This window comes from Capsicum annuum, chromosome 8 (genome assembly GCF_002878395.1).
Source record: "Capsicum annuum cultivar UCD-10X-F1 chromosome 8, UCD10Xv1.1, whole genome shotgun sequence".
Lineage (NCBI taxonomy): Eukaryota > Viridiplantae > Streptophyta > Magnoliopsida > Solanales > Solanaceae > Capsicum > Capsicum annuum.
In genome coordinates this window covers 167,926,554-167,948,976 of record NC_061118.1, presented here as the reverse complement: position 1 = coordinate 167,948,976, position 22,423 = coordinate 167,926,554, and the positions used below count along the sequence as shown (strand labels likewise).

At 32.6% G+C, this 22,423-nt stretch overlaps 1 protein-coding gene across 2 annotated transcripts; it reads left to right on the top strand.

The window, feature by feature from the left end:
- Positions 1-384: 384 nt before the first annotated feature.
- Positions 385-21,976, top strand: LOC124886490 (methyl jasmonate esterase 1-like). 2 transcript variants are annotated; one of them, XM_047395108.1, is made up of 4 exons: positions 385-914; positions 1,079-1,386; positions 1,483-1,611; positions 21,538-21,976. In XM_047395108.1, exons 1-4 carry the CDS (start codon positions 818-820, stop codon positions 21,817-21,819), a joined length of 816 nt encoding a protein of 271 aa, XP_047251064.1. In that variant the 5' UTR covers positions 385-817; the 3' UTR covers positions 21,820-21,976. The 2 variants fall into 2 exon arrangements, with proteins under 2 accessions (XP_047251064.1, XP_047251063.1); XM_047395107.1 differs by lacking the exon at positions 385-914 and having other exon boundaries at positions 955-1,611.
- Positions 21,977-22,423: the final 447 nt, after the last annotated feature.

Below are 22,423 nucleotides of genomic sequence, written 5' to 3'. Positions count from 1 at the left end.
TAAACAATTAATTGACAAAACTAATATATTTAAGTTAAGAGGGGTGGCAAAATCATTAGCCCATGAAATCGTAGCCCACCCAACCCAATGATACCTTGCTTGGCCAAGAATGGCTGCTGATAGGGAGGCCACAATCCCTAGGCGTGCACCAACCCCTACTATATTGCTTGGCCACTAACTAAAATAATAGCCAACGTTTGAGAATTGTCAAGTATAGCTAATAGCTGTTAATTGAGAAGAATAATGCGGAACAGGTGTAAGGCTGAGAATAAAACTTCAATCAATTCACATATCTGATGCATTTATCCGGTGATCTCAATTCTTTCGTGGAAGTGCTATTACCGAGCTACTTAATTTGACATTTCAATCATTTTCTTTCAGTTGTTATTTCCTTCCAAAATAATTTCAGTGTTTGGAGTTGACATCAATAAACAAGTCTATTTCAAGTAATTACTGAATCTAGGCTCAAGACCATGAGAGTAAGGTACCAATTTCGAAATCTAGATGTCTTTTGTTCTTGTGAAAGTCTGATTAAAGTTCCAATAAAATGTTGTTCAAAATCTTTACTTCAATTCATTAGTTCTCTATCAAAGCCAACTGGGAACCTTCTTTCCAAACTCGCTCGACACACACACAAAAAGATGAAAGACGAGAATCGGCGGAAGGAGCAAAACACTTGATAGACATTGAAGAGTAAAATAACTTGAGCTTTTAGATCAGATAATCACAAATTTTAATATCACTTACCAAAAAGATAGTGGAGTGCCTATAGTAGGATGTATTGGGAAACCAAGAAGGCACAAGCCTAGGCCTTCCAATGATACAAAGGTACCTTGCAACTTGCAAGGCTACTAATAATAGAGAGGCCACAATCCCCAGGCTTGCACTAGCCCGTACTGCATTGCTTCATGGAAGTAAGTAGAAACCAAAATCCTCTTATTATATAGCTACCTTTATAGTGGTTCATATTATGTGCTCATTCTCAAAAGAAGGAAAAAAGATATGGAGAACAGCATGTCTCTAACAAGTCTAGTAGTTCTAATACTTCTGTTGCCATATGCGACTGCAACCTTGCCAGGGTCTAATGCTAAGAAGCACTTTGTGCTCGTTCATAAGGCATGCTTTGGAGCCTGGTCCTGGTACAAGATTCTGGCATTGATGAGATCTTCAGGGCATAATGTCACAGCTATTGACTTAGGTTCTTCAGGAATCAACCCCAAACAGACCTTTGAAATCCCACGTTTTTCTGATTACTTGAGTCCGCTAATGGAGTTTGTGGCTTCTCTTCCTGCAAATAGAAAGGTGGTTCTTGTAGGCCACGAGCTTGGTGGCTTAGCCATTTCTAAAGCCATGGAGACCTTTCCAGAAACTACCATCTACACTGAGGTACCAATTTTCCCTAGTCCCAACTTTAGCCATGAGATGATCTGTTATGTTTGTTTATCCTTTTACATTTTTGGAACTAAATATAATTTGTTACAGTTCGTCAATTCAGCATCTCAACCTGATAATCGTGTTATATACGATAATGGGCCTACAAATCCTCCAACCACCTTCATCATAGGTCCAAAGTACTTGGAAACTAATCTTTACCAGCGGAGCCCAAGTCAGGTAAGTAAAGCATATTCATATATATATATATATATATATATATATACTAGCCGGCTTACGCCGTGCTACGCACGACCCAATGTTGATCCTTAAAATTGTGCTACGCACGGCCCAATGTTGATCCTTAAAATTTTTACGTTATATATAATTCTATCATTTCATTAAAAGCTGTATTTGTTTGGTTGATAAATTCTAAGTTAGACATATAATATTATATTTAGATTGATGAAATTTGCATAGCAATATTTTAAGTCGTTCAAACTTTTGTGACATTGATAGTCAATTATATTTTTAAAATAATTTAAGTTCTTAATTATTGCGATTTATAATTTTTTTTTTCTATTCTACTAATTAGAAGTGACATAGTAAAATTATTATAAAAAATACTTGTGAATTTTTTTTAAATGGCTCCAATAAGACGTCATGTTAATTTAAAACATCAAAAATTAATTTATCATTTTACGTCTATTTTATCTTTTTTTTTATTAAATATTATCAATTTTTTAATACTTAAATGACTTATAATAATTAAATATGGGTAATTTAGTAAAATTACGATTGAAGTAGTTGAAACAGTCATGTCATAAATATCTATTCTAGTTTTTTATTAAATATTATTAATTTTTAATACGTAAATGACTTATAATAATTACTTAGGGGTAATATAGTAAAATCACGATTGAAACAGCTGAGGCAGACATGTCGAACATGAGCAGCCTACTTCAGTTACTTATTGCGACTTCTTATATAGGATACTAATAATATTATTTTTAATGCTTAAATAACCATAATAAGTAATTAGGGATGATATAGTAAAATCACGATTAGAGTCGCGAAGCTAACATGTATTAAAAGCGATATGGCATAAAACCTATAAAAAACTACTTGTGAAAATAACCTAAGTGAGCCTCATATAAGACGTCAAGCTAATTTAAAACATCAAGAGTTAATTTATTATTTATGTCTATTTCATCTTTTTTATTAAATATTATTAATTTTTTAATACTTAGATGACTTATAAGAATCAATTAGGGGTCATATGGTAAAACTATGGTTGAAGCAGCTAAAACAGACATGTCAGAAATGTGTATTTTACTTATTTGTATTAAATATTATTAATTTTCTAATACGTAAATAATTTATAATAATTAATTAAAGGTGATATAGTAAAAACATGTTTGTAGCAGCTGAAGCAGGCAGCTGAAACAGGCATGCCGACCTGCTACCTGCTTCAGCATGAAACTCCCTCTTATATATAACTATTCAATTTAAGTGGCACAGTACTTAGATGACCATAATAATTAATAAGGGGTGATATAATAAAATTGTGATTGAAGCAGCGAAGTAGACATGTATTGAATGAATTATAATAACTAATTAGAAGTGATATAACAAAATTAATATAAAAAAATACTTTTGAAAAAAATTAAGTGGATCTAATATAAGACGTCAAGTTAATTTATTATTAAATATTATTAATTTTTTTAAAACTTTGATAACTTTATAATAATTTTTTAACATTAATTTTTAATACTTAGATGACTCATAATAATTAATTAGGGGTGATATAGTAAAATTACGTTGAACTAACCGAAGCAGACATGTCAAATATATTTGCCTTTTTTTAATTAAATATTATTAATTTTTAATACGTAAATGACTTATAATAATTAATTAAAGGTGATACATTAAAATTACGATTGAAGCAGCTAAATAATTTTTTTCAAATAATAATTGAGATAATACCCACAAAAATACCTGAAGTTTGACCAGATTACCAGGTGAGCATACTGAACTTTGCGGGGGTCCTATTACCCCCCAGACTTTTTTTTTCGTATTTTAGTGGCATATATCTGCCACTTGGCACACTGTGTGTGATTCACGCTCATTGAGCGCGTGAACAGTGTTAAAAAGGTTTTAAACTCTTTTTTTTGCCAAACAGTCCCTTAATTTTATAATTATTTAAAGTTTTATATTTTTATTTATTTTTTCATTCTTCTTTCTTCTTTCTTTCTTTTCTTCAACAATGATTGCTCCATTGTTGAATTGAAATTTAATGAAACTTAATGGTTACAATTTAATGGAACTCGCTAATTAAAACTCAATGGATGATTCGGAAGATTCAAACTCGGAAACTCGCTAATTTAATTTCGAGTTTCATTAATGGAAATTGAATCTTCTGAGTTCCATTAACGGGAGATTGAATAGCTTCATACATGAAATTAAATTTTTTGAATCTTCCGAGTTCCATTAATGAATTTTTTGAATCTTCTGAGTTTCATTAATGGAAATTGAATCATGAAATTAAATTTTTCGAATCTTTCGAGTTCCATTAATGAATTTTCTGAATCTTCAGAGTTTCATTAATGGAAATTGAATCTTCCATTGAGTTTTCAATTAGCGAGTTCCATTCAATTAGCGAGTTCCATTCGTGGGTATTATCCCATAATAATAAGTGGAACTTTGAGGAACTTAGTAGTCATTTTGAAAACTATCCTTTTATTAAATATTATTAATATTATAATACTTCAATAAAATAATTTATAATAATTAATAATTAATAATTAATTAGGGGTAATATAGAAAAATTATGTTTGAAGCAGTTGGAGCAGCCAGGACGACCCTAAGCTACTCAAGATTGCCGCTTCTATTATAGAGTAATATATATATATATATATATATATATATATATATATATATATATATATATATAGGCAAAATACATAAATATGATCCTAAACTTGACACCAAATTATAACTTTTACCTTAAACTTTGATAGTGCAGAAATATGACCTTTAACTATTTAAAATTGCACAAATATGACCTCCGATCCTATGTGAAAAAATGCGTGTTGTACACGCAAAACTAGGCGCATCGGGCTAAAAATTTGAGCGTTCCAACAGTAAAAAAGGGTAAAATGACTATTTGCCCTTAATAATTCTTTTTTATATATTTAAATGACTTTTCACTATTATTTTTTCATTATTTTTAGCTCAAAGATGAAACTATACTAATTATAAATAAAAAAATTATAGTTTTAATAAAACATTATTAAATTAAAGTTATTAAATTAATGTTATTAAAACATTATTAAATTAACGTTATTAAATTAATGTTACTAAAACGTTATTAAAACTTTATTAAGGGCAGTAGTAGTATATTAAATTAACGTTATTAAAACGTTATTAATAAAAGGTTGTTAAGGGCAGTAGTAGTAGTATACTAAATTAATGTTATTAAAATGTTATTATATTAACGTTATTAAAACGTTATTAAAATGAAAATTTTATTAAAATATTATTATTATTATTATTATTATTATTATTATTATTATTATTATTATTATTATTATGATCCTGTAAATGGTATCAGAGCCTGTGAATTTTCATAGTAAATATGTTAAGTGAGGTGAAGCTTTTTAGCATAGATATAAGACTCTTCCAACTATGGATATGGGAGAAGTAAGTACAAAAAATACAAAACTCGAAGAGGTAGATTTACCTCAAGATATGGATCTACTGAATAAATGGACTATTCCTAAAGTTGAATTAAAAACAATTTATGAATATGGAATTTTTGATAAAATAAAACATAAACAGATTATTAAGACAACGGAACAATCTCTTGCTTTAAATGCTGATGAACAGACTCTTCAACTCTTAAATAAGCGTGATATTGATATTTTTAAACGTAATTATAATTATATGCATATTGGCTTAGTTCAAATTGCCTTTCGGCCTCTAACTCTAAAGGGTCTTCCCGAAACATTTTTAGCAGCTTTGCGTGATGCTAGAAATTTGAATTTTCAAAAATCTTTAATGGGATCTATTGAATCTACTCTTGCTTATGGTCCTGTATATTTTAATACTCAACCAAATTTACAATTATCTTTAACGGATGTAAACATTCTTCATGCTCTAACAATAAATGTTAAAACCCATGGATATGATTATGCTCCTGGATCTGAACTTATAGGATTATCTTACCGCATATATTATCGATTATTATCAACTCTAAATCCTCGATGTAAATTGATTGATGATAATTCTGACTGCACTATGCTTATTGAAACTAATTTTATAAAATCTAGGGTTACTACCCGAAGACCTATTAGATGGGATGAAATTGATTTTCCCCAAGCTTGGATATTAAATTCAGTCACTTCCCCAAAACAATTGGCGGAGGACGTGACTAATTCAGAGTTAACTCAAGTAACTCAAAACTCTGATGGGCGAGTTTGTCTACAATTCGATAGCAATCCTCCTGTCTATAGAAATTCTTTTCCTCTACCACGAAGGCTCCCTTCAATACATCATATTTCTCCGATTGAACCTGCTGAACCCACTTATGGACCGGCTAGGAATCGAGCGGCATCTTTGCATACTATTCATTCTGCAGATTCGCATATTACACCTAAAGGTGTAGAAAAGATAAAAATCAACTCAAAAACTAATATAGTTCAAGATTTCGATAATGAAAATCCTACTCCATCTGAAATGGATTTTGACATAAATTCTGTTTAACCATGATGACACAACTTATTGATTTTAGCCCTGGTTCTCAGGCAAGAAAATATATTCAAAAAGAATTTTTTTCTGAACAATGGAAAACCTTTAGAACCTGGTTTTTTGAAACTTATACTTCTGATGAATTGAAAAACATTTCAGAAGAATTCTATGAAATTTGTGCTTTGCATAATAAAATTATATTCTTTGTCCCATGGTTCATGTCTGTATATTTACCGTCCTATGTCAAGATAATCGAAAGATCTTATCAAAATTCTGATGGCTCAATCACTCAAGCACTTTACCCTCCTCAATCTTCCTTTATCTTACCCAATAATACTGGCATGACTTTTTCTGCTTTTCAAAAGTTTGTTAGTGAAGATGTGGGAAAAATTACTGTTTCTGAAATAAATAACCTTATCGCTCAAAATAATTATTTAAGTCTTTATGTTAAGGTTTTAGGCGAACACATATCCTCTCTTGACAAAAAACTTGATGAATTGATTGAGCTAGTTAATAAACTTAGCTCTCAGATGAATTTCTCTAACATTCCTTCTACTTCCAAAATCACTGATAAAGATGAATATATTCTTTCCAAACCGTGTATTCAAAGACCCCCTGAAATAGATGGATTTGCAAAGGTCTCTCAGTTAGACCAATTAGAAAAACTCTTAGATAAAAAATTTTCTCGTTTAAATATCCAACCCCTAAATATTTCTGATGATTTGGTACAAAATCTTGAGTCTAATTTTGCTGAGCATATTGATTTTGCTGAAACTCCTGGCATTATAACCTCTTCCGAGCTTAATAAGCTCAAAGGAATGATTAAAAAACAACCTGGCAAGAAGTACGCTGATATTCCCCGTATGTCTACTGCTTATTATCCACGCCCAACTCCTCAAGATGTTTTAATAGAGGAAAGGGAATGGAATCAGACAAATACTTCTTATAGTGGAGGAGCCATTTATGAATGGAACATTGACGGATTATCTGACCGACAAATCTCCATTCTTATTCATCGAATGTCTATGTATGCTACTATTGCCACAGCCACCACTTCACCAGAACATAAAACCACTCGTACTGACCAAACAATCTGTAAAATGATTGTTGCGGGCTTTACTAGCCAACTTCGGGGCTGGTGGGATAATTTCCTTGATGATACTAAACGCGAGGCTATTTTTAACGCCACCAATGATCAACCCGGCAAAGACAATCTCGGACGACCCCTTCGGGCAGGACGTTCGGATGCGGTTTATACTCTTATGCTGACGATTATTGAACATTTTGGCGGAAGATTTACCAATCAATATGAAAATATTCGAACTCTGCTTAATGGTTTAAAATGTCGACACTTAGGAGAATTTAGATGGTATAAAGACACCTTTCTTAGTAGGGTTATGGATTTACCCGAAAGTAAGTATGACCATTGGAAAGCTAAATTCATTGATGGCCTTCCACCCTTATTTGCTGAAAGAGTTAGAAAAACCCTTCGAGGATCTTATGGAGAAGTCCAGTATTCAGAAAAAACTTATGGTCAGCTTATTGTAGCTTGTACTCAAGAAGGCCTAGCTCTCTGTAATGAGTTGAAATTAGCTAGACAGATTAAGCTTGATAAACTCAGAGAAAAATCCCAATTAGGAGACTTTTGCGAGCAATTTGGTATGGATAAAACCTTTGTACGAAAACCCCAAAAATACTCTAAGACTTCTAAACCCTATAGAAATAAACGTTCCAGGCATAGAAGCAAGGAAGAACGTGAGACTAGAAAATCCTTCCGTAAGTCCACTAGATTCACCAAAAACCGATCCAAACGAGATTTAGCAAAAATTAAATGCTATAAGTGTAACCAGTATGGTCATATTGCTCCAAATTGCAAATTACAAAAACTCAAGTCCTTAGGACTTTCTGAAGAAGTTCATGACCAAGTCTACAATTTATTATACTCCTCTGCTTCCGAATCTGATTCTACTTCTGAAAATGATTTTGAATTACCTAATTCTGAAAGTGAGCTCGATCAGGATGATAAATGTAATGATTGTAATAATGATGTTTGCAATTGTGATGAAACAATGTATAAATTGCAAGCGCAATTCGAAGATATTGATTTAAATATTCAAACTCTTACTGCTGAAAATGTCCTTGAATTATTAAAGGAAATCACTGATGACAAACTGCGTGAAAAAATCCTCAAGTTTGCTACTCAAAAAACTTCTGCTAATCCTAGTACTTCAAAAGATAACTCTTTTGAAAATCATCCCTTATCTTATTCCTTAGCTGAAGTAAATAGACGTCTTGCTTTGAATAAAATCCCTGCTAGAGATACCACCTTTCATGATTTAAAAATCGAAGTTGAGCAATTGAAAAGGGAAATTATTTCTCTAAAGCAAAACCAGATGATTTCAGATCATAGAATTTTAAAAATTGAAGAAAAGATTATTGATGTTCCCGAAGTATCTTTCGTTTCAAAAGGAAAAGAAAAAGATTTTGAAAACTCTGAAAATTCTGAAGTTGTTAAATTCAGTCCAGCGGAAGATTTGAAAAAAGATTATTTCTTGGGAATGATGCAAATTGTTACGGCTCATAAGTGGTATATAAACTGCACTATTTTGATAAATAAAGAATTTTCGGTTACTAATATAGCTATGATTGATAGTGGTGTTGATGTTAGTTGTATTCAAGAAGGATTAATCCCAACTAGATATTTTGAAAAAACCACTCATATAATAAAATCTGCATCTGGACATGCTCTTGATATTAATTATAAATTACCAAATACTCATATCTGCCGAGACAAAGTTTGCATTCCACATTTTTTCTTTTTAGTAAAAAATCAGCTTTATCCTCCTATTATTTTAGGAACACCTTTTATAAATGCTATTTATCCTTATACTCATATTGATGCAAATGGTTTTAAGGCTACGTACAAAGATAAACAAATTTCTTATCCTTTTGTTACTCAGCCAGTAACCAGAGATATTAATGCCCTTATCAATATGAAACAAAATCAGCTCAATTTCTTATAATTAGAATTAATGAGTATTAACATCTTGGATACTTTAAAATCCGTAAAGGTTCAAGAAAAAATAAAAATGATTTCTAATCAATTGATTCTGGATATTTGCGCGGATCATCCAAATGCCTTCTGGAATCGAAAGAAGCATATTGTTTCTCTTCCTTATGAAGATGACTTCAGTGAAGATAAGATTCCTACAAAATCCCGACCTTGTCAAATGAATACAGAATTAGTAGAATTCTGTAAAACAGAAATTGATAATCTTCTTCAAAAGGGTCTTATAAAACCCTCAAAATCTCGTTGGTCTTGTACAGCTTTTTATGTCAATAATGCTGCTGAAAAAGAACGAGGGATACCTCGACTAGTTATAAACTATAAACCTCTGAATAAAATTTTAAAATGGATTCGATACCCTATACCGAATAAAAGGGACTTACTTTCCAGATTATATGATGCTAATATATTTTCTAAATTTGATTTAAAATCTGGATATTGGCAAATTCAAATTGATAAACGTCATAGTTATAGAACTGCTTTTAATGTTCCTTTCGGACAGTATGAATGGAATGTCATGCCATTTGGTTTGAAAAATGCTCCTTCCGAATTTCAAAAGATTATGAATGATATTTTTAACCCCTATATGGACTTTATCATTGTCTATATTGATGATATCTTAGTATTTTCAAAAACCCTCGAATCTCATTTTAAACATTTACAGACGTTTAAACAAATAATTATTCAAAACGGTTTAGTTATCTCTAAACCTAAGATAAGTTTATTTCAAACAAACATTAGATTTTTAGGACATAATATTTCTCAAGGTTCTATTGAACCTATACAACGAGTTCTAGAATTTGCTAAAAAATTCCCTGATGTTATTACTGATAAAAAACAGCTTCAAAGATTCCTCGGTAGTCTTAACTATATTTCCCCTTTTTACAAGAATTTGTCTAGAGACTTAGCCCCTTTATATGATAGACTAAAAAAGGATCATAAGACTCCTTGGACTCAAGCACACACTGATTTAGTAAAATTAATAAAAAATAGAGTTCAAACCCTTCCTTGTATTTCTCTTGCAAACCCTAACTGGTTAAAAATTGTTGAAACTGACGCTTCAAATATCGGCTATGGCGGAATACTTAAACAAGTTAATCCCCATACAAAGACGGAATGTTTGATTCGATTTTATTCTGGTAAATGGACAGAAAGTCAGAAAAAATACGCCACGGTAGCTCATGAAATGCTAACTATTGTTAAATGTGTTTTAAAATTCCAGGATGATTTGTATAACCAAAAATTTATAATTCGTACTGATGCTCAATCAGTTAAATTTATGTTTAATAAAGACTTCAAACATGATGCTTCTAAATTAATATTTGCACGGTGGCAAGCTCAATTAGCCCCGTTTGATTATGAAATATAGTATAAAAGGGGTAGTGAAAATTCTCTGCCTGATTTTTTATCTAGAGAATATCTTTTATGAGTTTTTACACATATTTCCTCTCTGAAAAAATTATAATAACTATTATCAAATGCATTCCTTTGAATGAAGATATTCATTTTCTGATCTTAGAAACTCTAATTCATCGTTTAATAGCAGAAGAATTTGAAAATCACAATGAATTCATTGACAACGAAATCTATTGGTTTGACATTGACTTAAGTGATTAATGTTTACAGATATCATGAAACTCTTTCTACACTTCTTCTCTGAAAAGTTCTTACTCACCTTTATAAAGGCAGTTCCTCTGAATATGGATTTACACATGCTCATATTACGGAAAGTTATTGACGATCTTATTACAAAAGATACATTTTATGAAGATCTCGTCGAATATATGTCATGGTATGCTGATCCAACTCCTGATCCAATTTTTGAAATAATGCAGTATGGATCCTCCTTGGCAAATCGCCAAAGGTAGAGGTCGAGGTGGAAGGAATCAACATTCTTCATATCGAGGTGGAAGAACAAACCCTTCATATTTTGACCGACAAAATTCTGCATATAGCTCTGCAAGTTCTAATTTTCCCATTTTACAACAAGGGAATAGAACTTTGATCAATTCAAAAATTCATGGAGATGTATCATCTTCATCAAAAACTCTGAATATTGGCTCTTCTGTTCATTTAGAAGACATTCCTGAAAATCATCCATTATACAAACAACTGCAATCCTATTTATCAGATCAACAAAAAACTGCAGATTCTTTTGCCTCCATAGTTCAAGAAAATTCTGAAGATAAGCCCTCATATGAAAAACTGGATGCCAGAGAACTTATATTATATCTTGAAAATCAGCATATTCCCGGGCAAGAAAATTCTGAAGAAGCATGGCGACTACTCAAAAATTACCATTATTATTATTATTGTTGTTGTTGTTGTTGTTGTTGTTGTTGTTGTTGTTGTTGTTGTTGTTGAGGAGGTATCAATCACCCCCTGAACTTATCACGTTTTATTCATGGTTCACCTGAACTTTTACTAGTCCTAAGTACCCCTGAGCTTGTTCTTTTAGTATGTCGCGCCACCCTTTTCGGCCCACTGTCCATTGCGTGTAATACACGCGCAGACACGTGAATAAAAATGTTGATGTGGCTGTCCACGTGGATAATACCATTCACTTCCCTTATATTTATCCTATATTAAAAAATAACCCATTTCTACCCTTAATTATCCGATTTCTCTCTACAAAAATTATATTTTTCAATTTTTCTCTACTCCAAAATAGTGAAAAGTATCATTTTCGTCGATCAAGTAAGCTATTATTTAAAAATTTATATTTTTTTGTGTGTTAAAAATATGAAATTATTTTTTTCCGACTAGTGTTTCATAATATGAACTTATTTTTTTCCGGTTAGTGTTCCATAGTAGTTTTCGATTAGTGATTCGATTAGGATTTTGAGGAGACTCATATGCACAAATATGTTTCTTATTATAATTAATGGATTAAGAAATTATAATTTAAGTTAGGGATGTACCAAAATCGAACCGATAAAAATTTATTGATTTATCGTTATTGGGTTAACGATTTTTTAATGATTTTGTAAAAAAATATTATTGGGTTATTGATCCGATTTTGATTTTTTTATTAAGTTAATGGGTAAATCGATAACCCAATAAGATTATATTAAATTATTATTTTATATATATATATATATATATATAAGTAGGATTTTTGTTGCAACTAAGATTCGGTTTCTTTTCATGTTAGTTACTACTTTTTCTATTTTCTGAGTATTTTCTTATCGGTTACAAAATTAATAAACGGATGAAATTTTTATTTCATAAACTAATTAATAAACTGGTGTTTTACAAAATTAATAAACGGATGAATTTTTTTTTAGATTGGAAGTAATGGAGGAAGATGGATGATAAATAGGGAGAGGGATAATTGAATATTTTGAAAAAATTAAAGGAAAATAGATTTTTTTCGTTTTTTATCATTAAAAATGTTAATTTGGCATAAAAATACCTCCATCACGCGCGTGATGGAGGTTGAACTCAAATATTTTGCCACATCAGCATAAAAGGGGCACGCGACGTACTAAAAGAACAAGTTTGCGGGTACTTAGAACTGGTCAAAGTTCAGGTGTACCGTGAATAAAACGTGACAAGTTCAGGAGTAATCGATACTTCTCTCTAATAATAATAATAATAATAATAATAATAATAATAAGCAAAACGACGTTATTTTAACTTATACAAGTAAAAAGACGTTATTTTAAGTTCCAGATCAAAAGTCCTCCCAGTCAGCTCTTTTAATGATGTGGCACCGTATCATTGGATTACGTATCCACGTAGGCGCAAGTGAAACTTACGCATGGAGGTTGCAAAATCGGAGGTCATATTTGTTCAGGTTATGAATAGTTAAAGGTCCTATTTGTGTACTATCAAAGTTTCAGGTCAAAGTTATAATTTGGTGTCAAGTTTAGGTCATATGTATGTATTATGCCTATATATATACTAGTATTATCATACGTGCCTCGCGCGTGTACCTCGTTTAAAGGAGTTCAGTTTTATAAAATCACTATACCTCGTTTAAAGGAGTTCGGTTTTATAAAACCACTTTAATATCTCAATTAGTATTTGTCTATCAAAAATGTGTTAGTTTATTTTTGTAAGCATACTAAAATTTTAGAAAACTTATAACAAATCACAAGAACATCTGTCGCTGCAATCATAGATACTATCAATATTTCATTAAAAACTTTTATTATGGACATACAATCGAATGACTTCAATGCACTAATTACAACAACTTCGATAATTGGGTCCATTGCAACAATAGCCTTAAAAAAGGAGTTAGAATGACAATAACACGCAATTTAGAAGGAAAAAAAATGATGAATTGAGTAGATAACTGTAACGCCACGAAAACGAGTCCCGAGGCGTCACACAATGCTTAAGGCTACAAGTAGCCCCAAGCTAACCCTTTTAGCCATTTTTCTACCATTCAACACTTATAATCAAAGTCATTATAATCAAAACATCTAAACATCCTCCATAATATCATACTGCAATACGAATGAAATACGAAAAGTAACAAAATACAACATCTCTGACAAATCTGAACCATCTATCCATCTAGTCTGACAAGCCTCTACTAAACTGTATATCCATGAACCATTGGGACAAACCCCAACTGACCCAAACTCAGGAAATAAACTGAACGACTCAAAGTAAATGATGAAATCTGAATAACTAGTCCTCGGACCATGAGGACTTACCACTGCAGAGGATGTAGATCAACGTGCTCGGATAATCACGGTCAAACCTGAGAATGAGCACCTGAACCTACAGTATAGGGAAAATGTAGCCCACATGCGAACATGTGGGTCAATACCACATGTTCGCATGTGTATATATATATATATTTAATGATCATGTCATAAGTTTTCTTTCCAAATCATGCAGGACATTTGTAAGTGGCTCATAAAGCTTGAAAGAAATCTAAAATCTGAAATCATACACAATTAATGGTAAAACATGCCAATCTGGATATCATGAGCCATTACACTTAATCCAAATATCAAGATTCTTTTCTTATTCTCTCATCAAGCAATCTTAGTGAAATCTGGAAATTGAATACATCATAAATCTGCATTTCAAATCTCTTCTAAATCAGTAAAATCAATCTAAGAATGAGGGACGACTCTTTAGGAGGTTCTTCTAACCGACATGTACACCATGTGAGCACCCATGATGTCCCACGACTTACCCCCGTAAGGTTAGGGCTGTCCTACCTTTGCCATCGGTGTAGAACAATCTCATCTCAGTGATCACTATCTCAATTTTTCACATATAGTGCAAGTCAATGTCTCAACCTACGGTGGCACGTAGTTCTAGGGTATGAAATCGTAGTAACATACCCAACTCGGTGCTAAATACTACTCCAAATACTATGCTAAAAAATCTCAAGAAAAATCCACTTTAAGTTTAATCTCATATTTCTTAAGTTAAATAAATGATAAAATCCGTAACTCGTTTCATAAAGTGGATTTTAACTTTGTTGTGACTCAAAGGTCAAATCTTTCTATACTTCATCAAAATAGTCTAAACATGGGTGCATGTAGCAAATAAATTCTCAAAACAACAATCTCAATGTGGGTTAATGACCCTTATAGCGATACTTAATCAAAACATTTCAACATTTATGCTTTATATCACAAGCATGCATAATTTATACGGAAATCTGAAAAATTTCAGCCTTTAATCATAACAATAATCTCAAACTCATGGAGTTTATTTTCTAAACATTCAAAATAATCATAGTATCTTGAACAACAACACAGGATAAGATTTATCACTTCAAATTCATGATAAAACATGTAAAAATCATGTATCTTGTAAAATAATGCAAAGTATGGGCACAAGAACGAAAGGGTGTTCTTGTTCATAACCCCACATACCTTTATGGTAACGGATTCGTTGAAAGATTGGACCCTCAATGTTGATTGTGTAACCCTAGTTGTTTTTCTCCTTTAGTGCTCTTGGATGATGAACTTAGACTGATAATAGGGTTATGATGTGTTTAGAATCTATTAAATTCGTAAGGTTAAGTTTAGAGGTGTGTAAGGAGTTCCAAAAGACTTAATTGCCCTCAAAATAACCCAAAAACTGAGTGTTTAAGTCACTTGAAACCATAAGATATGCGCCGCATATGATATCGCATATATTTACATAGGTGCCGCATATGATATCGTCTATATTTACATAGGAGCCGCATATGATATCGCCTATATTTACATAGGCGCCGTATATGCTATCGCAGATGCTTTCCAGTGGCCATGTGCGATCGGTTAGGCGACACACTCTACTTCGCAAAGCCATACCTCCTAGCTCGGGTGTCAGATTTTGGTGAAATAGGTATCGTTGGAAAGCTAATTCGATTCTCTATAATTTTGTGGGTAGAAATATGCAGAAATACCACATATTTACCAAGTTATGCTCATTCAAAGATGACCCTTGGCCACATCCATAGCAGCCCTTCTGACCCCACAAACACTTACCCCCGTGATCCCTACCACACCTGGTGCATGGTGGACGGTTAGGCCGGTTACTCCCGGTATTCTGAGATCTGAACATAGAAGCTCTGAAACTGAGGGTGATTCCCTCCTTGTGATCTGTTCTTACCATAAGTAGGTTGTTCGGATCTGGCTCTCTTATTCCCCCTTACTCTATCCTTCTCTTTTATCTTATCTAATTCGATCTGTTGGGCATGGGTCATTAGTCTGGAAAGATTCATCTCACTATTAAGCATAGCTGATCTACACTTCTTAACCACATAGCTTAACACCCCTATCAAGAACTTACCCATACTGGCTCGGTTGTCGGCTATGAGATTTGGGGCATATTTTCCTAACTGATTGAAATTCAAGAAATACTCCTTAACAGTCATGAAGACTTGCCGTAAGTTCATAAACCCCTGTACTTTTGCCTCTCTCAACTCTAACTGAAAGAATTTATCCAGGAATGCATCCTGGAACTCCTGCCAAGTCATAGGAGTAGCACCCTCTACTCTACCCTTTCTCCATGCAACCATCCAGTCATATGCAAGGTCTTTCAATCTGTAGGATGCTAACTCAACACTCTCCTCCTCAGACACGTGCATTACCTATGTGATCTTCCTTATCTCCTCCAGATACAATTGTGGATCCTCACCTACCTTGGTTCCATAAAACTCTGGCGGATTCATCCGGATAAAGTCACGGATTTTTGCTGTAGCTAAGTCACCTCCTTGTTGTTGTGAAGTCAGGGCCTGGTTGGCCTAAACGTTGGTGGTAACAGCTTGGGCAAGTACCTGAAAGGCTGCCCTGCAATCAGCGTGGGATACATTCTCATTCAGGGGATCAGCAGGCTGAGGTTGCTGACCCGTGTTATTTCTTCTAGCTCGACGAGGAGTCATATTCTGAAATAAGAGAGCATGAATTAATAGCTGAAAGGGAACAACTGTAAGCACGATAGACTTCTGAAAGAATGAAATGACCCCTTTTTTATTCTAAAATATTTTGTAGCCTCTTGTTCATAGATGTGGCGCACTACACACCGATGATCAAGACTCTACTTAATGCGGCTTGTTAGACTCCCTAGGAGTCCAATAACCTTAGGCTTTGATACCAAGTTTGTAACACCTCAAAAACAGGCCCCGAGGCATCACACGGTGCTTAAGGCTACAAGTAGCCCCAAGATAACTCTTTTAGCCGTTTTTCTACCATTCAACACTTATAATCAAAGTCATCATAATCAAAACATCTAAACATCCTCCATAATATCATACTGCAATACGAATGAAATACGGAAAGTAACAAAATATGACATCTCTGACAAATCTGATCAATCTACCTATCTAGTCTGACAAGCCTCTACTAAACTGTATATCCATGAGCCATTGGGACAAACCCCAACTAACCCGAACTCAGGAAATAAATTGAACGACTCAAACTAAATGAGGAAATATGAATAACTAGTCCTCAGACCATGAGGAATCACTACTGCAGAGGATGTAGATCAAGGTGCTCGGATAATCACGGTCAAACCTGGGAATGAGCACCTGAACCTACATTATAGGGAAAATGTAGCCCACATGCGAACATGTGGGTCAGTACCATGGAATATGTACCAAGTACATGGGGGTGCATGAAATAAACATATTTATATGCATATATATATATATATATATAAATATATTTAACAATCATGTCATAAGTTTTCTTTCCAAATCATGCAGGACATTTGTAAATAGCTCAAAAAGCTTGAAAGAAATCTAAAATCTGAAATCATACACAATGAATGGTAAAACATGCCAATGTGGATATCATGAGCCATTACACTTAATCCAAATATCAAGATTCTTTTCTTATTCTCTCATCTAGCAATCTTAGTGAAATCTGGAATATTGAATATATCATAAATCTCCATTTCAAATCTCTTCTAAATCAGTAAAATCAATCTAAGAATGAGGGACGACTCTTTGGGAGGTTCTTCTAACCGACATGTATACCATGTGAGCACCCATGATGTCCCACGACTTGCCCCCGTAAGGTTAGGGCTGTCCTACCCTTGCCATTGGTGTAGAACAATCTCATCTCAGTGATCACTATCTCAATTTTTCACATATAGTGGAAGTCAATGTCTCAACCTACGGTGGCACGTAGTTCTGGGGTATGAGACCGTAGTAACATACCCAACTTGGTGCTAAATACTACTCCCAATACTATGCTTAAAAATCTCAAGAAAAATCCACTTTAAGGGTAATCTCATATTTCTTAAGTTAAATAAATGATAAAATCCGTAACTCATTTCATAAAGTGGATTTTGACTCTGTTGTGACTCAAAGGTCAAATCTTTCTATACTTCATCAAAATAGTCTAAACATGGGTGCATGTAGCACATAAATTCTCAAAACAACAATCTCAATGTGGGTTAATGACCCTTATAGCGATACTTAATCAAAACATTTCAACATTTATGCTTTATATCACAAGCATGCATAATTTATACGAAAATCTTTAAAATTTCAGCTTTTTATCATAACAATAATCTCAAACTCTTGGAGTTTATTTTCTAAACATTCAAAATAATCATAGTATCTTGAACAACAACATAGGATAAGATTTATCACTTCATATTCATGATAAAACATGTAAAAATCATATATCTTTGTAAAATAATGCAATCTTTGGGCACAAGAACGAAAGGGTGTTCTTGTTCATAACCCCACATACCTTTATGGTAACGGATTCGTTGAAAGATTGGACCCTCAATTTTGATTGTGTAACCCTAGTTGTTTTTCTCCTTTAGTGCTCTTGGATGATGAACTTAGACTGATAATAGGGTTATGATGTGTTTAGAATCTATTAAATTCATAAGGTTAAGTTTAGGGGTGTGTAAGGAGTGCCAAAAGACTTAATTGCCCTCAAAATAACCCAAAAACGGAGTGTTTAAGTCACTTGAAAGCATAAGATATGCGCTACATATGATATCACATATATTTACATAGGCGCCGCATATGATATAGCCTATATTTACATAGGCGCCGCATATGATATTGCCTATATTTACATAGGCGCCGCATATGCTATCGCAGATGCTTTCTAGTGGCCATGTGCGATTGGTTAGGCGACGCACTCTACTTCGCAAAGCCATAACTCCTAGATCTGGTGTCGGATTTTGGTGAAATAGGTATCGTTGGAAAGCTAATTCGATTCTCTATAATTTTGTGGGTAGAAATATGCAGAAATACCACATATTTATCAAGTTATGCTCATTCAAAGATGACCCTTGCGAATTCAAATACTAAAACTTGATGGATTTCAAAACTCTTAGCTTGTACTACCTTAAGTGACTCATATAACCACACTTAACACATCATAAGCTCTCTTATAACTAGGGTACTCTTGGTAATTTAAGTGCCCAAATATGGCTTACAAAATTGGAGTTTTGACATATACGAACAACGGTTCATTTTCTAGCTTAGGAAAGTGCGGGGCATTACAATAACTATACCTGAATATGTGAGTTGTTATCATATATTTAATCAAGGAAGAACGTCAGTTATTAATAGATCCAACAAAGAATACAAATTAAATCAATTAAGAACATAAACTCAATTAATAACACAAATTAAATCAATTAAGAATGTAAGCTAAATTGTTGGCATAACAATCAATATTATGTTTAAATCATTAATGAGCAAGCAACAATCAATAATTAAAAAATAGGTCTACATATAACTCTTAACATATTTCTAAGTTCTTCAATCAACTTTTCATGTTTTAAATGCAATATCTCAATTTTCATCAAGTATAGAAATAACATATTTTTCAGAATTCTTGTCCAATAACTATCAATTCCAATTTAATTTGGAGTTCATTCCACTACAAATCTAAAAGGTCCTATACTTCTAGTCTAATAATAACTCAAAGGGCAGCAATCGTTCATGATGGTTCCGATTGTCATATGAATTTGTTTTGGTAAAAATTATGAACCATATATAATGAGACAATCAAACATAAGCATGAAAAGTAAAAACATTAGACCTGTAAACACATTCACCTGTTGGATGGTTATTACAATATTTGTTTTGATTGTAACTTCAATTTTATCATATGTACAGTTAAATTCAATGTTAGGTAACATGAAAAATCTCATTATGTGTAGCAATCGATTTGGATGTCTTACGTTGTTACTCATTTTTTTTCTTCTTATTTTGTCTTTACTTATTTTTGAATAATCTTATTTATCATACATTATCCTACCTTTTTATAGTAGCTCTATCAGTACCCTATTTTTCTTGTACGTTTATTGTTCGAATTATTAATGCATGACATTAAGTAACGACGAAAAATAATACAATATATCTAAATATTGTATTCACTAAAATAATATATATAATATAACACAATATGATACATTATGAAACAATATGTCATAACTATCCAAAGAAATTAAAGTTTGATAAACTATAGATGTCAACACAGATATGTTTTATATTTGTTGATATGTGAAAATCATGTTCTATAATTCAGCGCACTAAAGCGTTCGCTATGTGCGGGATCCACGATAACAATCAAACAAAAGAAAATAACCTTCAAACAAGAGCTATTTATTCGCATGTCAGACTCACATTCACAAATATGCTTTCAATAAAATATGTTCATATCAAAACTATAAATAAACAAAGGGTGTATGTGCATACCTCCATTAAGCCAAAGAAGCAAAGGCAATGAATTTGAATTCTCAGCTTTAGTAAAGTAATAATACAAAGCACGACCAACAGATTCATTGACAGTAACATATTCCCATATTATTAAAAGTTCATTGATGATTGTCCAGACTATATATTTCTTGATCCAATCTTTTTCTTTTAGTCGTCCTGTGGAAGAATAACTTTGTCTAAATAATTTAGATTTTCAAGGACTTCTTTAAAATAGTTATTTTCAATAGATGAATCCCTCTTTTGCATAGCCTTATGAAATATATTGCATCCAAATAATACAAAATCAAATCAGATAACCCCAAAAAAAAGAAGCAAAAGCAAATCACATAACAAAAAACTAAAAATTCGGCAATAAAAAGTTAAGGAATAAAGATTAGTCGATAAAACTATAACTATGAAAAGGAGGATAAATTAAACATGTGAAGACGATATGTAGCGTAAATTAATTGTACTAACCTGCTCATTAACCAAAAAAGTTAAACTACTAAAAAAAAAGAGGTTAACAACACATTAAATCACAACATGAAAACAAATCGATATTATCATGCATGATGATTTATCAGATGGCCGGTCACAATAGAAATTGCTTGTTATTTAATTAGTGTTGTTGGCTTGAAATAAAAGATTGTAATTGTTGCTCCTTCCTTTGATCGTATATTCTATTTGGGGTTTTTGGGTTGTCCTCTTTTAGTTAGGAATGGTTAGTTTTTTTAAATGGTGGGAAAGGAATATTTTTTGAGAAAAGTTTTTTTTATGGTAATATAGTCAATATTTAATATTACTAAAATAAAAAGGGATAGGTGAAAAGACGATTTTATATAAAGCGAAGATTTTTAATAAGGGAAAAAAGTTCAAATAATATTTCTAAAGCTTTCACACTTTTAATATATTATATATATATATATATATAGCCTATAAATGAGAATGACCCTAAAGTTACTTGTTTCGCCAAAAAATATTAGTAGGCATCTTCCAGCAATATATATATATATATATATATATATATATATATATAGCTAGCCAATAAATGAGAATGGCCCTAAAGTTACTTGTTTCGCCAAAAAATATTAGTAGGCATCACCTGTTGGAAGATTTCAATAGTTTATCCAAATTACAGATCTATTCATGTACTTAAAGGCAACAACTTGGAACTGATTTAATCCGGGTTTTTTTCCCTTCTTGGTGTTAGGATTTGGCATTGGCCACTACACTAGTAAGGCCAATATATTTTTACAGTGTGAAAGATGTTTCCAAGGAGATAGTTGTTTCAAGAAAAAGGTACGGATCAGTTAAGCGAGCTTTCATTGTTGCTGTTGAAGATAAACTTGTGAAGGAGGAATTTCAACGGTTGATGATTGAAAAGAATCCACCAGATGAAGTGGAAGAGATCCAGGGCGCTGACACAATGATCATGATTTCTAAGCCCCAACAACTTTTTACTTCTCTTCTGAGAATTGGCAGAAAGTTTTAGTAACTAATAGCTATCAGTTTAGAAGAATAAGGGAGAGAGGTGTATGGCTGAGAAAAAACTCCATCCAGTTCCCATATCTGATGCATTAATCTGTTTCCTTTAATTGTAATTTCGCAGTTTCAAATTGGCATCAATAAACGACTTCTATTTCCTACTACATAATTACTGAATTTTAGTTCAATTTGGTTCAAAACCAAACAATTAAATATCAATGGAGTGGAGGACATATAAGTTGATACTGAACAATTAGAAACTATGAATTTGGAATATGCTGTAGACGAACAAGCGCTCATTGATCCCACCGAGGCCATTTGCCTCAATACACTGACTGGACGCTCTAACAATACATGAAGGGTTAAGCGAGTGGCTAAGAAAAAGAAACAACATTCAACGTAAAAAGAACAGGGCTATGGAGAAGACAATATGAACATTCAAGTCATAACTTTGGAACCCAAAGCATGTCCATGAAGTCCCACTTTTATCCGATTTACTTTAGTCTATTAAGGGAGTTCATGGCTTCTCTTCCTGCACATTAGCGGATTTTCCATAAGGCCATGGAAAAATTTCCAGGAAAGATTTCAGCTGCTCTATTTGTCACTGCTCC